Source organism: Agelaius tricolor, unplaced genomic scaffold, assembly GCF_023055355.1.
Source record: "Agelaius tricolor isolate 1412-34295 unplaced genomic scaffold, bAgeTri1.0.p SCAF_27, whole genome shotgun sequence".
Lineage (NCBI taxonomy): Eukaryota > Metazoa > Chordata > Aves > Passeriformes > Icteridae > Agelaius > Agelaius tricolor.
In genome coordinates this window covers 2,028,304-2,045,292 of record NW_027269287.1, presented here as the reverse complement: position 1 = coordinate 2,045,292, position 16,989 = coordinate 2,028,304, and the positions used below count along the sequence as shown (strand labels likewise).

Sequence of the window (16,989 nt, the reverse complement as noted above, 5' to 3'; positions counted from 1 at the left end):
TCACAGAGTATAGGTGAAAAAATAGCTGTGTTTCTTATACCTGCTGTGCATCAACGGTAAACCTCTCCATACTCACAGATGTAGAAATACTCCCGGCCTGGCCTGAACTCAAATCCCAGTGAGAAGGGCGTGAAGAGCTGGAACTTTTCTGAGAACTTCAATGGTCCATTTGGGGAATGCGGCCGATTACACTCCCACCTCTTGAACCCTTTGGAAGTATGATCACAGGAGCTGTAGCCATCAAAGTTCACCATGTACAGAACATAGCGTTCGGTCTTATCTTCTGGCACCGAGTCTTCATAGTGAGGGCAGAACACATCCAGGTAGTCATTGATGCAGACATCGATGTGGTAGTCGCCTCGCTGGAATCTGAAATCACAGGAAGAGTTCAAACATAAGCACAGTTATCTCAGGATGACCTTGTTGTAGGGTGACATTCTCATATGAAAGGGCATCACTAATGGCACTTCATTTCACCCCAGCCATGCACATTCACTTTCATAAATGACCCTTACAATTCACCAGAGCTATCAGAGACTTATTATGCTTATATATGATCATACAACTTTTGGATAAAGGTTTTGCTCTTACAAAATAAGTCTGTTGCCATTACCCACCCAGTTATAAGCTATCTTTCTATGGTTTATTGAAAAATAAACAAAGAAAGTGTCTGTCTTATTTGGCTGGGTTTTTTTTTAATTGAAGAAAGAAAAATGAAGCAGCAAAAAAGCCAAAACTGTATCAGCCTTCCCAAATCAGTGTCTACATAAACATCTGCATATGCATGCAAATAAATAACCCAAACATATCCTTTTCTCTGCAACACTCAGTAATCACTCCTGCGCTGAAAGCTGATTTGACTGCAAGTACTTTTAGTTACTGCAAGAACACAAGCAGGTTACTTTTTGTCATAATAAGCAACAGTTTGTCAAGATGCAAAGAAAAGTCTGTATTGTTTTTAAAGAGATATGAAAAGCAGTGTTTCTCCTTTGCCAAAAGTACACATTGAAGATGTTGCTCTGTTCAGATAAAAGGATTCTGGGATACAAATTATCAGCACTCAGCCTAATGCGACAGATCTGAATGAGTGCCAGCTGAGAAATGCAGTGCAAGGCACCAGCCCAGATGCATTTTATTATTGCTGTTATTATTACTGACGACTCCTTCGAGATGTGGGATTCTTGTTTGTTGGGGGCAGGGAGGATTTCTTTGTTTCTCCCCTGCATGTTTCATTTATGTTACTTTTCAAATGCCTCCTATAGTATCTGGAAGTATGGGGGCAAATTCCCTGCCTTCATGGGAGCTTATATCATGATAGATTTAACGATTCCATAAACCAGGTCTGTGCATTCATTAAACTCCCTGGGGCAGCTAAAGAAACCAACCACTGACCTACTCCACTTCAGGCTGACTGGGCTACTTGTAGCTTCTCTCTTTCACAGCAGCAGTTGTCAAGTGTACCACAGAGCAATAAAAAGGCCATGACAGATTTAACTATAATACTTCTTTTTAGCTGAGGGGCATATTTTAAACACCTGATGGGCTTGAAATCTGCCATCTGGATCCTTCCATCTAATTTCAGAGAAAAAGCAATGATTTGCTGGCCCTCCAAGGATAAATTCAGAGCAAACTACACCTTTTCATATCCCTACAATAACTTAACTTCAATAAAATAGCTTTTTAAAGGGGAAAAACTGAATACGCATCAAAGCATGATAGATCTGTATAATTTCAGCCAGTGCACAGCATCACAGTTCCACTCTATAACATGGAAAAGCCTTTCTGACACAGTTCTTCCAGGAGAATTTACGTTTAGCAAAACTGTTGGTCAAGATACATATTTTTGTACCCCAGTGCTTCCAAAATCTGTCACCTGAACAGATAATGTCTTAACACTTTTGCAAAAATATATTGTCTTCAAATTGACATCTGTTCTCTGAATCAGTTAACAGTATGCTTTTCTTACTGGTAATGAAAAAGAGTGTAAGATACAACTAGAAAAGACACATTCAGGCAAGAATATCTCTATTTTTTCAATTACAGTTTTAGTAAGTAAAAGTTATATATAACCTTTATGTTATATATAACTGTGTTTGTGTGCAGACAGGATTTTTGTTTGTTTGTCTGTTTTACCATGTAGGTGATAAACTATTTCGTTTTCTCAAGGTTACCTCTTTTATCAGCCTACCTTCACCATAATGCCCAACTACAGTTCTGTGATACAAACTATATGCTTCCAGTATTATATTTATGTAATACGTTCAAGATCACACTGACCCTCTCTACCATTAGACTTTTACAACACAAATAACCTTATGTGAACTGCTTTTCCACATTATTTTAAAAGTCAATGGAGAGCAATAGGAACTTCTGTTGTTCTGATGTTCAATTCATCCAGTGTCTTTAGTGCATTGTAATCAGATGGATCACACTTCCAGAAGCAGCTAATTCTCTCCTTTAACCAAAAGCAGAGTCTGGAGAGACACTTCCCAGACAGTGTCTGTACTGCAAATAACTGAATTTGAAGGGAAGAATCCAACTGCACAGCCAATGACAATGAGGATTATAAGAACAAGGAGACATACAGTGTGACATAAATGTGTGATCACACCTTAATTCCAATTTAGCAATGAAGTCAAACTTATAATCTGCACCAGTGAGATGATGCAGAAAAAGCAAAATCAAACCTCATCTGTCTCCCTTTTGGCAAAGCTTCCCTCTGTATTCTTGCAAAATAAACAAAACCACAATGTAACCATCCTCTTTGATCAGTGGTATTTTAGTAGATTCCATCTTCTTTCTTTTTTCCTAAGTGTTTAAACAGTTGAGTATCTCCATTCATTCCAGCACACCCAAGACTCTGAAGTACTCCCTGCAAAGCAAGTCTGAGGATGAAGCACACAGCCAAGTCCTTTTTATCCCACTGTCTTTTCCTCCCATTCCCCTGATCTCACAACAATTTCATTAGTCAGTCATCCACCATAGGTAGGTAGTGCTTACATTTACGAGTGGAAGAAGGGAAGGATATTGTGAATATTTTAAGCAATCTAAACTGGGCTCTAGCCAATGCTGGCACAGGAGTGAACCTCCTTCAGGGAAAATACATACCAAGGTATTTTATCAAGCAGCTCTGAGTGAAGTCTCTTTACTCCAGGTTATTAACCAACTATGAATCAGAGAGCAGGAATTTATTTCCTGTCTTGCAATATCCTAAAGAAGACAGTAATCAAAAACTCAACAGGCATGTAAAGAGTTGTAGAACTAATTTTATGTTTCCAAAGAGACTACAACATCTCCAACTTTTCTGTAAGAGTGAACTGAGACCATTCCTGTTTCTCGAGATCCAAGCAGCAAGTTGTATTTACCTCCACAAAGAGGAAAGATAAAGTCTTCTAATTAGAACAGAAAATGAAGGGATTGCCATGAGTAACTCACAAAAAAATTCATCAGCTTAGTCCTCAAAGCTATTAAAGGAGACACTTCACAAACACACTTCCAAGAATTTAACATCCCATTTGAGTGGAAAACACTCAAATTTACACACAAGAGGCTGAAAACCTCTTATTAATAGTGTAATGCCAGATATTACAGTGAAACCGAAGTTCAATTTCAAATAAAGGACTGATCAACATTTACCCATCTACATACACTGAGGAGTGAAACATCTAAAGGGAAGATGGAGCCCATTACAGATATTTGCAGATATGACAGGAATAGCAGATGTCCTGTCCCTTTTTCCAGTCCCATTCCAAACAGAAAACTTGCTATTATGTTACTGCTATACTTTCTCTTTTCCCAGTTAGGTCTTCATCCTGTTCTGGCAGGTCCTCACCCAGCCTCCCACGCCTTTGGAACCATGTGGTTTACAGGAACTTTAATATAGGAAGAAACCCGCTGTATCTAGATTTTGCATAACAGAGCATGGTGTTGTGGAAGAAACCAACCAAAAAGGCTTCTCCAAAAATCTGACAGAATTGACACACCTTTTTGCAAATAATGTCATTTGTCTCCATGCACTCCAGCTTACACCCAGCAAAACACTGCTATTCCTCAAACATAATTAACCTTTGGTTTTTGTCAGGTGACATTCAAACAGTGTCTTGGGAAGTTGCATACTACAAAGCCAGCTATTAGGCAGTAGCATTATAAAAGCCATTTTGAAGAGAGAGACAGATAGTTAAGTAGTTTCTACACCTAAATATTTCCATAACCAACAAAGATCAGCTTCCTACACAAAACTTGAACACTGCCTCTAGCAAAGCCTGTTAGAGGAATATTTTTGTGCTAAAGTGCCACTGATGAAATATCCAGGTATTCAGGATGCAGAGAGAAAACTTCATGGTTATGTTAACCACAGAAAAACAAAACTAGCAAAACATTTTGTAAATAATTAGTGCCTCCTGTATTCTGTTTACCCATTAACAAAGGGAAAGCATATGGTCTGTGTGCATGCTTCTCTTCATAATTTTAAATTCTGAAGCCTAAGTGACTCATCTTGAACTTAATGTCTTTGCTGGTCACTGGAGAAAAGTTACAATTTATTGAAACAGGTATTTAAAACACAATAACAATTTTGTTTGGTTTCTCTCTTTCTTTCTTTCTTTCTTTGAATAAACACTACAAAAATCCAGTTTAAGAACAGCACAAATAACACTAATTGTTCATTTAGACAGATAAAAAATTTCAATAGCTCTGCTTGTTACTTCTGCTACAAATCCTATTAGTTATATTCTATTGCCCTTCCTGTAAAATTGACAGACCAGATGCTCTACTTCAAGATAAGTGTACTGGAAAATTTGCCTTTTACTGTGTCAACCTTTCTTTATTTGGAATCTGTTCTGTCAAATGTATGAAGCAAGGCTTCACTGTGAACCAGGAAAGACTCCAAATAACTGCTCTGACGATAAATTATGAAATTCTGGTGTTCAGTCAGGTATTGGAAGTGATCAGATGCAAATGACCCCTATTCTGACACCTGGAGCCTACACAGCCTGTTAAAACCAACATGCAGAGAACACTGCCACTGTCAAATGCCTTGTCCCTGTCACATTTTCTCAAATGATAACCTGAAATGTAAAACAACATCAACAAAATTCACCCAACTGATTTATTCTTGGTGTAAATACAAATTACAGTTACCCACAATTATTCAGAACAGCACAGCAAAACATTACTTGTTCTATTTCCTAAGGAAAAAAGATTTCTGTGAGCAGCACGCACATACCCCTACGAATGCTAGTTACTCAACTCCTGCTTTTTTACTTTCATGGAGGCTAAACCACTTTTTAATTAAATTTAATGGAGACAGTGAGATTTCAGAGAGAAGGCCATTCCTACAAATACCATGAAAAAGGCAAGCCAGGTGAGAAGATTCCATGGGTGTCCAAACAAAGGCTGAATCTCCAGTACGTTTAATGTTATTAGACTACAAAAACACCACTTACAAATACTCTAGGCACAGGAAAAATTTGAACTGGAAAAATATAGAAACAGATTGAAAATTTTTTGTCAACTGGTTATGAAACTATTTGCTTAAATTATTATTAACAGAGAGATGAGTATTGGTAGTTATTTGTACACACAATACCAAAACCCAAACATTTGCTGGAAAATGTTAACATCATTTAAAAGGACATTTTAGTTGCTCTCAGGATGTCTTGATTCACCATTCCATGGTGCTGAACTTGCCCATAGCTTTTGTCTGTGTTTAGATGGAAAGTGTATTGCATTAGGACTATTCCAAGCTCTCCTCACATGCTGTGACTGGAACACAGCAGCATAACTTATGCCTTGTTATTCTTTTACACTCTTCAAGCCCCCTCATTTCAACCAACTTAACAGCTTTAAGTGTGATGGGGGAAATCTTGTGGTTGTTAATTATCTGAGGGGTTGTGGGATTACATGTACCATTTTACTGCAGATAATTTTAAAGATGCTATTTCTGTGCTATGGAAAAATAACCTCTTTAATGCTTTTCTGCTCTCTTTACTGGCTTTTGTCACAACATTTCATAAACTCTGTTCCCATAGCTCTGCTGACATCAACAATGATTCTGATGCACAAACAAGGAAGCAATCAAAGAGCTATTTTAATTTTAGTCTATTCGAACCAAAAGAAAATTCAACATTTTCCAGCTGCTAAGAGAAATGTTTGCTAACAGTAGCAAGCCATTGACATTTTAGATCTCTAGCAGGATATTGCTACCCTGAGCAAGCAAACAAAAAAACCCTCTAACATAAAGAAGCAGTCCATGACCTTTCAGTCCTCAGGTTACCATTTCACAAGTTAAAACAAGTTCAAGACACCATGAAAAAATACTATGTCGGACACAAAATCAAGGCTGCTGTTCAATAAAACAGTTTTCAAAATTATTCCTAGAAAAGACTGCAAGCTAAATACACAACGCAGAAAGAAACTTATTCTCTTGTCATTAAGTCCTCTATTCAATTAGCATTTATTGGAGTAATTAAATACTGGGAAAGGATGCCAGGCTAATTGTTAGATTATGATAATTACACAGCTTTGCTGTGCTACAGCTGATCAAAATAAGATGTGGTCACATGCACTCGGCTAAAGCTTCCCTGCAATCATCAGGCTTCCATGGGAAATTTATTACTGTAATAAGGCCACTTATTACTAGTTCATTATCAATCAGGCAGAGAAACTTATTATTTGTACCCTTCCTACTTCGCTCCCACCCACTCTGCCAGAACAAGCCTCTCAAAAGGTTGCGCCCTGGTCTCTGCCTTCGTCTGGCTCCCTTCCATCATAATTACACAGCTGAGGAGAATCAGGCTCCTGCACTTGAAAGGGTTCATCAGACTTCAGATCACTGTTTCACAACCGGCTGCAAGCATCTATCACATTTCTTAAAAGATGCAGGTGATCTCCCTGCATTTCACTTCACAGGCATCTGCGGGAGATCAACCTTCCCCTTTTAATCTTGCTATGTCCCTTCCATCTGGGAGATTTTCCACATTACTAGGGTGTGTTCAAAAGCAAAAATCAGAAAGAAAGGAGCTGCATTAAGATGAACTTCATGAGAAAAAGTATCAGGTTTATATGGCTTGTCCCCCTGCAGAATCTCCTGCCTTTACCCCTTCTTTACCAGCCAACAGTACAAGAGAGACATTGTGCCTTCCTGATGTAAGGCTAGGGGATTTTTTGTTAAAGAACAGAGTTCTCATCATCTACCATTGTACCTGGTACTTCATGCTGCCTATTTAATAGACAAAAACAACTGATTTACTATAGGGACTAGAACATGGGAAAAAACATGAAACAAAACTGTTTGACCTAGCATTCAGGTTTTTAAACAAAACAACCTGTTAAGCACTAACTCAAAAGAGTCACAGAATGTTCAGAACTAAAGAAATAAAAAAAAAAATTACTAAATTCATGAAAATTATTTTTATTCTGTGCTGATTAAAAAACTAGATGTTTTGAAATGTCAAAAGCACCTACTTCTACATCAGCAGTTGATCTGGAAACTTCCTGGATAAGCCAGGCTTACAACACTGGTAAAATAACTGATCAAGCTTCACTTTCTTGAGCTTCATTTTTCACATGCTATCGAAGTTCACGGATATGCTGCAGGTGACCACTTATGAACTTTTAATTCTTTTTATTTCCAGAACCAAGAAACCCCCTCAAAACCTGTATGATAAAAGTCTTTAAGCTTCTGGATTAAAAAAACCAAACCTATTCTTTTTTACTCTTTAATAAGGCCTGATTGTTGAAAACTTCCCTAAGTGCCTTGGCTGAAACATGTTTGCAAAATGAAGAAAGCCTACAGCCAGGAGTCTTCTATTAGAATTATGGCAAAAAAAGACTGCAAAACACTGGAGGAAAGGAGTATGTTTTACTGAGAAAGGGAAATGTCCTATTTAAAATGTAAAAGTTCTTTGAATTACATATCTTGAGTTAATTCCATTAACCTGACAGACCTGAAATACCTTTTTTCTGGTTCTATTGATTAACAAAAATTTCAGTTGCATTATAATGGTTAACAGTGACAATTAGTTTAAAGAAGAGACATATATTTTATTTATTTTCATGATTTACAGGCTCTTTAAGAAATAAATTCTACAGAAACATGTTTATTCCACTTATGATTAATAATTTCCCCTTATGCTCATAACTATGTTTGTAGAGTTAGGTCCTGTATTGACTTTTTATACCTCGCACTGCAGAAAGATATATGTTCAATGATATGCAAACATTAAAAAATAGAAACTAATTGCTCTTCCATGAGTAGGTATGAGGAAGAGAATTAACAAATCAACATTTCCCATCTACAAATCTGAGTACTCCAGAGATTCTCAAGTACTGCAGCAGCCTCACCCACTTCACATCATTCTGCATCTCCTAATCAAAGAGCTGGACATTCTTCATGCAGTTTATTAAAACTGTTTCCTCAGACTCTGCTTTTGTAAAATTACCTCAATGCTGGCACACATGACTTTCACCTGGTCTCTATGAATTTCTCTTTTGCTGCAACTTGTGAAGAACTCATTGCATCTGGGGGGCAACAACAGTCATGTTGTTCATGATAAAGGTTATAATGGGGTGCAACATGTCACAGCATTGCTCTCAATGAGGTCAAACTCTCATTTCCCAGCTGTCCCACCTCTGATAGCTTTAAAGCCCCTGCGTACTGTCTCTACCTGACTATTTATTTTCCATTGCTGTGGGCATTTAACTTGCAAAGATGGATGAAGAGAGAAGGGAGGCAAAGGTAAAAGAGCTACTGTTCTGTCAAAGGCATCACTCAGATATACAGGACAAATTTCAGTGCTGAAGCCTAGTAACATTGGCTGCAAGGTACCACACCCAACAAGATATTAAAAGCAGCCCAATATTTTTGTTTGGAGCCTCTAACCACATTTTATCCAATCCAAAATACCTGGCTTAAAGCCAATCTCTTTTTTAAATAGATTTATGGACACAAGCTCATTACTTGTGTTTGCATTAGTACTACTCTGGAGTTCACCAGCAACATTTATTCCACTTTATCTGAGGTAGAATGAGGAGATCTGGTAATTACTGCTCATGTATTTTTAAATGTGGTCATCAATATCCTGCACAGACGACTCTACATTTGTCTGCTTTAAGCACTAACAACATACAAGATGTCAGCTTCATCTTTTATTCCATGATTTTGCTTGAAAATACAAAACCTATCTCAGCCACCCCTTGCCTATACCAGAAACATCGTGGTTTGCTGATTCATTTGTTTACATACCTTTCTTAAAAAAGCAAACAAGGTTTATCTGTGCTCTGCTGTGCTGACACATACTCTACTATCGGTCACATTTGGGAGAAAACAACATTTTTAGAATTTAAATTCTTAAAAAAAAAGGGAAAAAAAAAAAAAGAAAGAAAAACCCCACAGATAGGAATACTACCAAAGTGTCTGAACTGGACTCTAGCAACATGTGTTAACCATGTGTCTAACCCAGAAGACAGAGTCTATCAGCCTTGATGGAATGTGATTCTGTGAGCAGTGTTTGCTAACCCTGCCTGAGGCATGTGCTGACATCTGTTAATGGATATGGAGAACAGTGCCCTATCTGCAGAAAGGTCTTGCTTCTCACACTCACAAAATGAAAGAAAAGAACGTTTGCCCAACAAGCATGTTGACCTGCACACTGAATAATTGAGATAAACGGCAGTCAGCTTCCACAAGGACTGCAAGTACAGCAAGTCAGCTTCACAAATTGTCTTTCTCACTAATATATAAAAAGCAGAGTCATGGTTAACTTTTATAAACTGAAATCTCCATCTCTTTCATACTGCCAGGGAAAAAAAACTGCAGCAATTTCTGCCAGTCAATATATATAGGCATCATTTGAGAAGAAATACACATTTTGATAAAAATGCTTGTTTATTGCACATACCCACACTTGCTGTGCTACAGAAAGTAGTACATGCTTTTCTCTGACGTTAAGTTATAGCTTTTTATTAATAATCTTGCAATCTGTAAACAAAATTAATTTTAAAATATTTTGTGATCAAATTAGAATTTGGTGACTCAGACACCCTAATAATTTGCAACTTATAAAATCTACTATTTAGTTTCCCAATATGCAAGAGTGTAAATTGAAACTAACCCCTGAAATATTCCACAGTATTTTTATATTTAATAAACTGTGCGTATTTTAACAAGCTCTGGTCATAATTGCCACCCTTAAGCTAAAGTGAATGAATCCAGACATAATATAAAATAGCATGAGCAAAATACAGAGGAGAAAAAAGTCCCTCAAACATCACAGATCTCCACAAACAGACCCAGGAATATAAGATATTTTAGTATGAAACCACAGCTTGCTATTAACATGAATAAACTATCCAATCAAATACATTAACAAAAGTAATTTGAACTTATTGACATAAAACCCAAGTTAGAATAGCTAATGAATACATAAAATTATTAGCAAACAATTTGCTATCCAGAAAGTGGGCTTCAACCAATGAATTTTTTTCGCTGTGTAATTGTCTTGTGTCTATTTAAGACACCCATAGGGAAAGTATATTCTTTCCTGTCATGGAAACAGCATCTTAGAGGAAGTTCTATAGAGAAATATAGTAATTTAACCTTGCTCCTTTTACCCTTCCATATTAGTCTCTCTCTAATGCTGAGCAAACTAGCAAAGGAACAACTGGAGTTTCAAATTAAACACTGCATGATCACCAAGTAGCACAACTATTATTAATGGTAGAACTTTTTCTTTTCCTTCTTATAATTTCTTCTAAAGACAGCATATGGACTACAGAATTTTCCATCAGGCTACTCTTGCTACATACTGTCTCTGGATAAAAAGACTTAAAAAATTTTTTCACCTAGAGATATTTATCTTTCTACATCATATGGACAAGATAGGTCCTGATCTAAATCAGTTTCTCTGCTTACAAATATGATCTGAAAAGCTTTGTACCATACAATGCCACCCGGTCTTTAAAAACACCCAAGAGATTGCAAAGATTATGATCTGATGTGCAACGATTTTCTTTTTAACTGAATAAGACAGACAAACCATGGAATACAATGCAGACTATATTATTCCTCCCATCCCTTTTCAAATTATGAAGCTCCCATGGTTCCTATTATAGAGTTTTGGGATTCTTATTCCTTCAAGAGTGACAGTATTTCAATATGTATAAGTAAAGACTGAATTGATAAAATGTGCAAAACCTGCTCTTACTTTTTTATCTGTGTGTAAGTTACTGACATAGGAGAAAAAAAAATCACTAATTCAGATACATTTCAGAGAGGTAAAACTGAAGGTATTTTCTTAATTTTCCTGTTGCATATTTCTCAAAACTGTTTCCAAATTAATCATATTAATTCTAATCTTCAACCTGTAGTGAAATCGCCTCATTCACAACTGAATTATGATCTTGTCTGCCTGAAACATTGTAACTATTTTTCAAATCACAGGTAGGATTAGGATAAAAAGCAGAGTATCACAGAAAAATTAAATTTTCTTTTCTTGCACCCCCCTTCTTCATCCTGTTTATTATAAAGGCACCAGGACGCAGGTGTGAAGAGGGGAATGCACAGGTATGGCAAAACCCATTCCTGTCTACTGGGAAGCCTTTACTTCTTCATTATACGTAAAAAATTAATTACTGTGCACACAAACTATTTCTTCCTTTCATTCTTATGCTAAAATACTGGTTCAGCATTAAAGAAACAAAATTCAAGAATCAACTGTTCATAGTGCAATCTGATAGTTGGGGCATAAACACGTAATAGAATAGAATTTAGACCACTTGTATGGGCAAAATTGCAGTTAGAGCACATCAATGGGAAAAGCCAGAGAGCAGTCATGTTGGGCCAAAGAACCTCACATCTAGACCAACAAAGTTCTCCCAACACTGGCCAACAGAAAATATCAAAACTATATTAAATAAATCATATGTCCTTAGCATAGTCTCACAATAGTCATCTTTTGCATAGTCAGAGGTTTGGGCTCTTCTTGCTTAACAAGAATGATGGATTTTTTTTCATCAGTTAGTCTGAATATCTTGAAGATCAGTAAACTACAGTCAGTGAATACTTGAGTGGTACAGCTTGGCTGCCAAACAGAAAAATGTCTGCTCCTGTGCATTTCTGGGCCTGGGACAATTTCTACCAGACATTCAAATTGTACCATAATTCTCAGAGTAAAGAAAGTAAACTATAATCTGTGATAGTGCACTGTTGAGGAGCAATTGGTAATCATTACTCAAATGCTTAACATTTGAACATTTTCACCTTTGCTACCTGCAACAGTCAGAGGCAAGAATTTTCCTCCTGAACTCCTCAAAGATAAGATTCCTTTTTGAAGAGAAATTTACTCATTGGAGAAAATGCACATCTTGTTTTCTGTTATCCCAAACCATCCAGATCACTATTTTAATCAAAATAAACAGTAAAAAAATACATTAAAACCTCTGTTCAAATGCATCTCAGCAGGTCTCCAGGGAGTCTTCCATATTAAAAAAACTCCTAGACAATGAAGTAATTTTCTACTGTCTGCAATATACTAAATAAAGTGCAAAGTAGCTAAGGATTGACTGAAACTGAATTCAGACCTCAAGATTTGTCCTTTCTTCTTGTACATTCTGACTCACCATAAAAGAGCAACTGAAAAATCATGTACCACATTTCAAAGACATCTTAGACTTTCATATTGTCCAACTTGTCCTGTGCTTTTAAGGATGTGCACCTCATAATCCATTTCTTTAGGAAAGAACTCTTTTGTTCAAACTTTCTCTTTAAGGGTGCCCTATTTAAGGTTTCTGAGAGGTTATCTATGCCCAAAGATGTATTACAAGAATGTTTGCTTTGAAGCAAACATAACCCAACTTGGTTTCCACCTGCTTTTTCCACCACATGGCAAGAAACATGTGTAGAGAACCCCAATTCCTTCCCTCAAAAAAATCTTCTAGATTATGTCTTCCATGCTCCCAGGCGCCAAAGGCAATTGAAATCTTTGGACTTCAGTAAACTTGCAAACAACGTGCTGCAGATGGCGGTCATTTGCTTTTGTTTCCAAACTTTTCTCTTCATAGGTTAAATGGGGGGAAAAAAATCGTAATATTTTGTACATTGAAGATGTCAAATTAAATAAAAATCACTATTTTAAATACATGCTACAGAAGTTTTAATTTATTAAGACTCTAACTTAAGTATAACAATGCATCTCTCTGCATTAGCTTTTCTATCAAAGAAACAAAGCAGCCTGGACCTTTGAAATTTTTTAAAATAAGGTTAACTGTTCCTTGAACTACAAAAATAAATAAGCCAACAAAAAAATTACTGTCTTTTGGTAAACTACTATACTGGTTTTCATGAGTTGTTGAAACAAGTTGTTTAGCTGGTTTTTTTGCCATTTCATTTGAGTCATTTTGCCTTTGTTTATAAATGAGTTCTGCTAATTATCAAGCATTCTGAGCTTTTTACTGCATTTTCCCCCTTATTCACATCTTGGCATTTTTTAACTCTGGCATTTGAATGCCCTTAAATATATGCTAAGAGGTCTTTTGTTAGGTTACAGAATGGTCTGAGTAACAACACATTAAAATTTATTCTTCATTTAAATCGTGGCCATGACTGATGTAAAAAATACATCCTGACACAGTAACTACAAAGTTCCTAAAAGGTTACAGACGTGACTATTAAGGCCCTCTATTGTAATAAGCTGCACTGTTCAAGAGAGCAATTAAGCTGATGCTTTAGAATTAAGCACACAAAAAGCCAAAGGACTTAGGTAAATCGTTAAATACTTTCCTGAAATGAGGCCTAACTGTACAGAAGGCACTCAACTAAGCAGTGTATCTGCACGGACTAAATGTAAGATTATTCATTATTGTGCTGATGTCAGAGGAAAACCACCCCAGCCAAAGAAGAATGTGTGAACACAGCATTTTTTGATATGAAACATGATAATGAAGAACTTCATATTGAGAATTATTTATTACCAATATTATTACAGTAATTCCTCTTATGCCTTTCCATTAATTACTCTATCTCCGGGAAACTGAGCTACAGATAACTTAGTGGTCAATACTTGACTCTTAATCTACAGAGGGAAAGGGTTAAAAAGCTTTTACTTTAATGAGTGGGCACCTTTTATAGCACAAAAAAAAAAATTCTTACTGGGATTAACATTTTAAATATGGTTCTTCGGCCATTAGAAGGTCATGGCATTACCAGCACTACCTCTACACTAAGCAAGATAACAAATGACCTGAGACTTTATCAATACACTATCATTGATCTTTACCACTAATCTGAATATAGGTGGCAGCACATAATTCCTGTGTGTTTAAACATTAAAGCTTAATTCACTTCAGCCATGTAATTTTCTCACTTTTATAGGCTGAGAAGATGCCCTTGATTAAATACTCAGACAGCAAAGGACTAAAAACACTACTGGCTCCACTGGTGAAGTATCAGCTCTGTATGCTTGTGCTGTGAAGAAATACAGTCTGTTTGAATGAGTGTGCTGGTAACACATGGGGTACGGAATATCCTCTCCTGTTAATGCACTACAAATGGGTAAATTTGTGTAAAGGCTAATTGAAACCTGTTCTTCCTTTTAAAATCAATTATTTTAAACTTCTCAACCTGAAACATAGAGATCATTTTCCAGTGCAGCACAGCAGAGATGACTTCTTAATATGTTGGGGTTGATTGGCTAAACATTGTTTCCTCAATTCCATAGTCTTAAAATTAGATTTTTTTAATCTGATGAACATAGTTATTTAAATTCTTCAAAATGTAAAACTCAAGGGTCTTCATTCTGCAAACGGTGAAAAAAACAGCCACTGTTTCCAAAATTTTATTAAACTGAAGTCGTAGCAATTTCACTTAGCTACAAAAGAGCCACTTAGTAATCTGAGGCCTTCCATCAACAAGTAGAGAAAAAGAGTCATCTTGACAAGACTAATTTACTTTTAAAAATAGATTAAATATGGTATAAACCTCTCAGACTGTTCAATAATGAATTCTTATATTCATTAATAATGGAAAGAATCTGTCTTCTGAAATAAAAAAAAAATCTTAAACCCTTTTTGTTACTCCATACTATTTTTTATGCTACAGAAATATAAAGAAATTTACATTATTAGTAATAATTTAGATATCAAGTAGACCACCTGGACAGAAAAACTCCAACTAAGCAGAACAGCTGATGCTGTGATTACACAGCTGACTGTTTAAATAGAAATACAGAATTAGGTACACACTCACAATATATGCATGGTATACCAAAATAATGTCTACAATTTCATGGTACACACTAGGAACTAAAATTTTATTTATTGCCGAGGCTGATAAGCTTTCTCTTTTGAACAAGAGTTCTTGTCTTCCCGGATCAGAGTAATATAAATAAGCATGAATACAACCTAGCACTTCAATAGAAGAAAAGAGGGTCTTAATGACAACAGGTGGAGCAAAACAGGTATTACTCAAATACCTGTTGATAGGATTCAAGAGTGCTCAAGGCCATCTGATGCTTAGGGCCATAGGAGAAATCAGCAGAGACCTAACCTAGCTAATTGTTTGCCTTGATTGTGATAGCTCTGATTAGAAGAATAATCAGCTCTCAGCAGCCCTTAGGCAAAAATGCCAAGGTTTTTTTTCCTCTCTGATGATGGTGCACTGCAGAATGAAAGCCAGATCACATCATTAAACCACTCTTCCAAATATTAAAGAGTTTCCTATATGAACAAAACCAATAATTCCTGTTGTAATTAGCTTGAACATTCTCCCTTTGTCATGTTGAGACTGCATTCATACAGGCTAAAAAAATGCCGATCTCCAGTTTTTCTTGGATATGGAGAACCAGTCACACTTAATGACTGAAAAAGAAGACCTGTATCACTTCAGCAGTCCTGGACCATCAAAAGGATATCTAAGGCTTAATTAAATTATTAAGAATTGGCTCATATGACACAAAAAATAATTTTAATTCTTTTTTACTGTTGTTTTGAGTGATTCTATCTAAATATGTCCATCCATAATAAAATACCTACTTTCTTTTCTTTAACTGCATCATCTCTATCATTTTTTTCAGTACATGATTTACATTCCCAATCATCAGGAAAACTTAAAGCCAGATATATTAAAAACAGATTTTGTACTATATTTTCTCAATACTGCTCTCTTCTGTATTATGGGACTTTTGGTTTCTGACTACAATAATTTTACCATTCCATTAGTTGCCACTGTAAAAAAATGTGAGTATTCATTTGAATGCAAAGTAATATGTATTGACAATTATATTCTCAGGCTAGTAATTTTAAGATGCACATTTTGCCACTATTTTTGCACCCTGGTACATTAGCTGATTTAATAAACTCTAAAACAGTTAAGCATATCACACACAAAGAGCTTAAAAGCAAAGGAACAAAGGATCTTAGAACAGCTTTTTGTAATGATCTAGCTATAACACACAGAGAAGGAAAGCCTTAAGAGCAGCTTTCAATGTTTCAGTTATGCAAGATCTAGGCATCCCTCCATAGAGCTGACTGAAAAAGTGGATCAAAAGCATGTCTGCAAAGCAATTATCTACAATGTGATACTGGCCATTTCATAAGGGAAAGCAAAGTCTGAAACAACTGATCTTTCACATCCTCCCTTTAAGAATGTCCACATTAATAAAATTAAATACCTCATTGACAATAAGTCATAAATGTCTGAACAGCAAAAAAAATTAAAATCAATAATCACTAAGTACATTTGACACCTGAAGGTAATTACATGTATGGGAATCCTGACAGGAGTGATTTCTCCTCTTCCAATTTTGAGCTATCTGTCTTCTGGAATGTTCACTGAAAGAATGTATCAAACTGTCTATTAAAAGGATAACCAAAATATGCAATAAACACATCCATATTTTAGCCTCTGACCCTTGAAAGCCAGCACATTTTTCACATTCTTCTAGTCAGGATAAACAAGAATCATCTAGCTGTGTGTATCTCTGCCCAGACTCGCTT

At 36.1% G+C, this 16,989-nt stretch overlaps 1 protein-coding gene across 2 annotated transcripts in view; it reads right to left on the bottom strand.

Annotated features, from left to right (window-relative positions):
• The window catches only part of EFNA5 (ephrin A5), a 206,921-nt gene that overhangs the window by 38,832 nt on the left and 151,100 nt on the right, over positions 1 to 16,989 (bottom strand). For both annotated transcript variants that reach the window (XM_071448565.1, XM_071448566.1), the window contains exon 3: positions 77 to 369. In XM_071448565.1, coding sequence (XP_071304666.1) covers positions 77 to 369 — 293 coding nt within the window. The remainder of the gene's footprint in view (positions 1 to 76; positions 370 to 16,989) is intronic.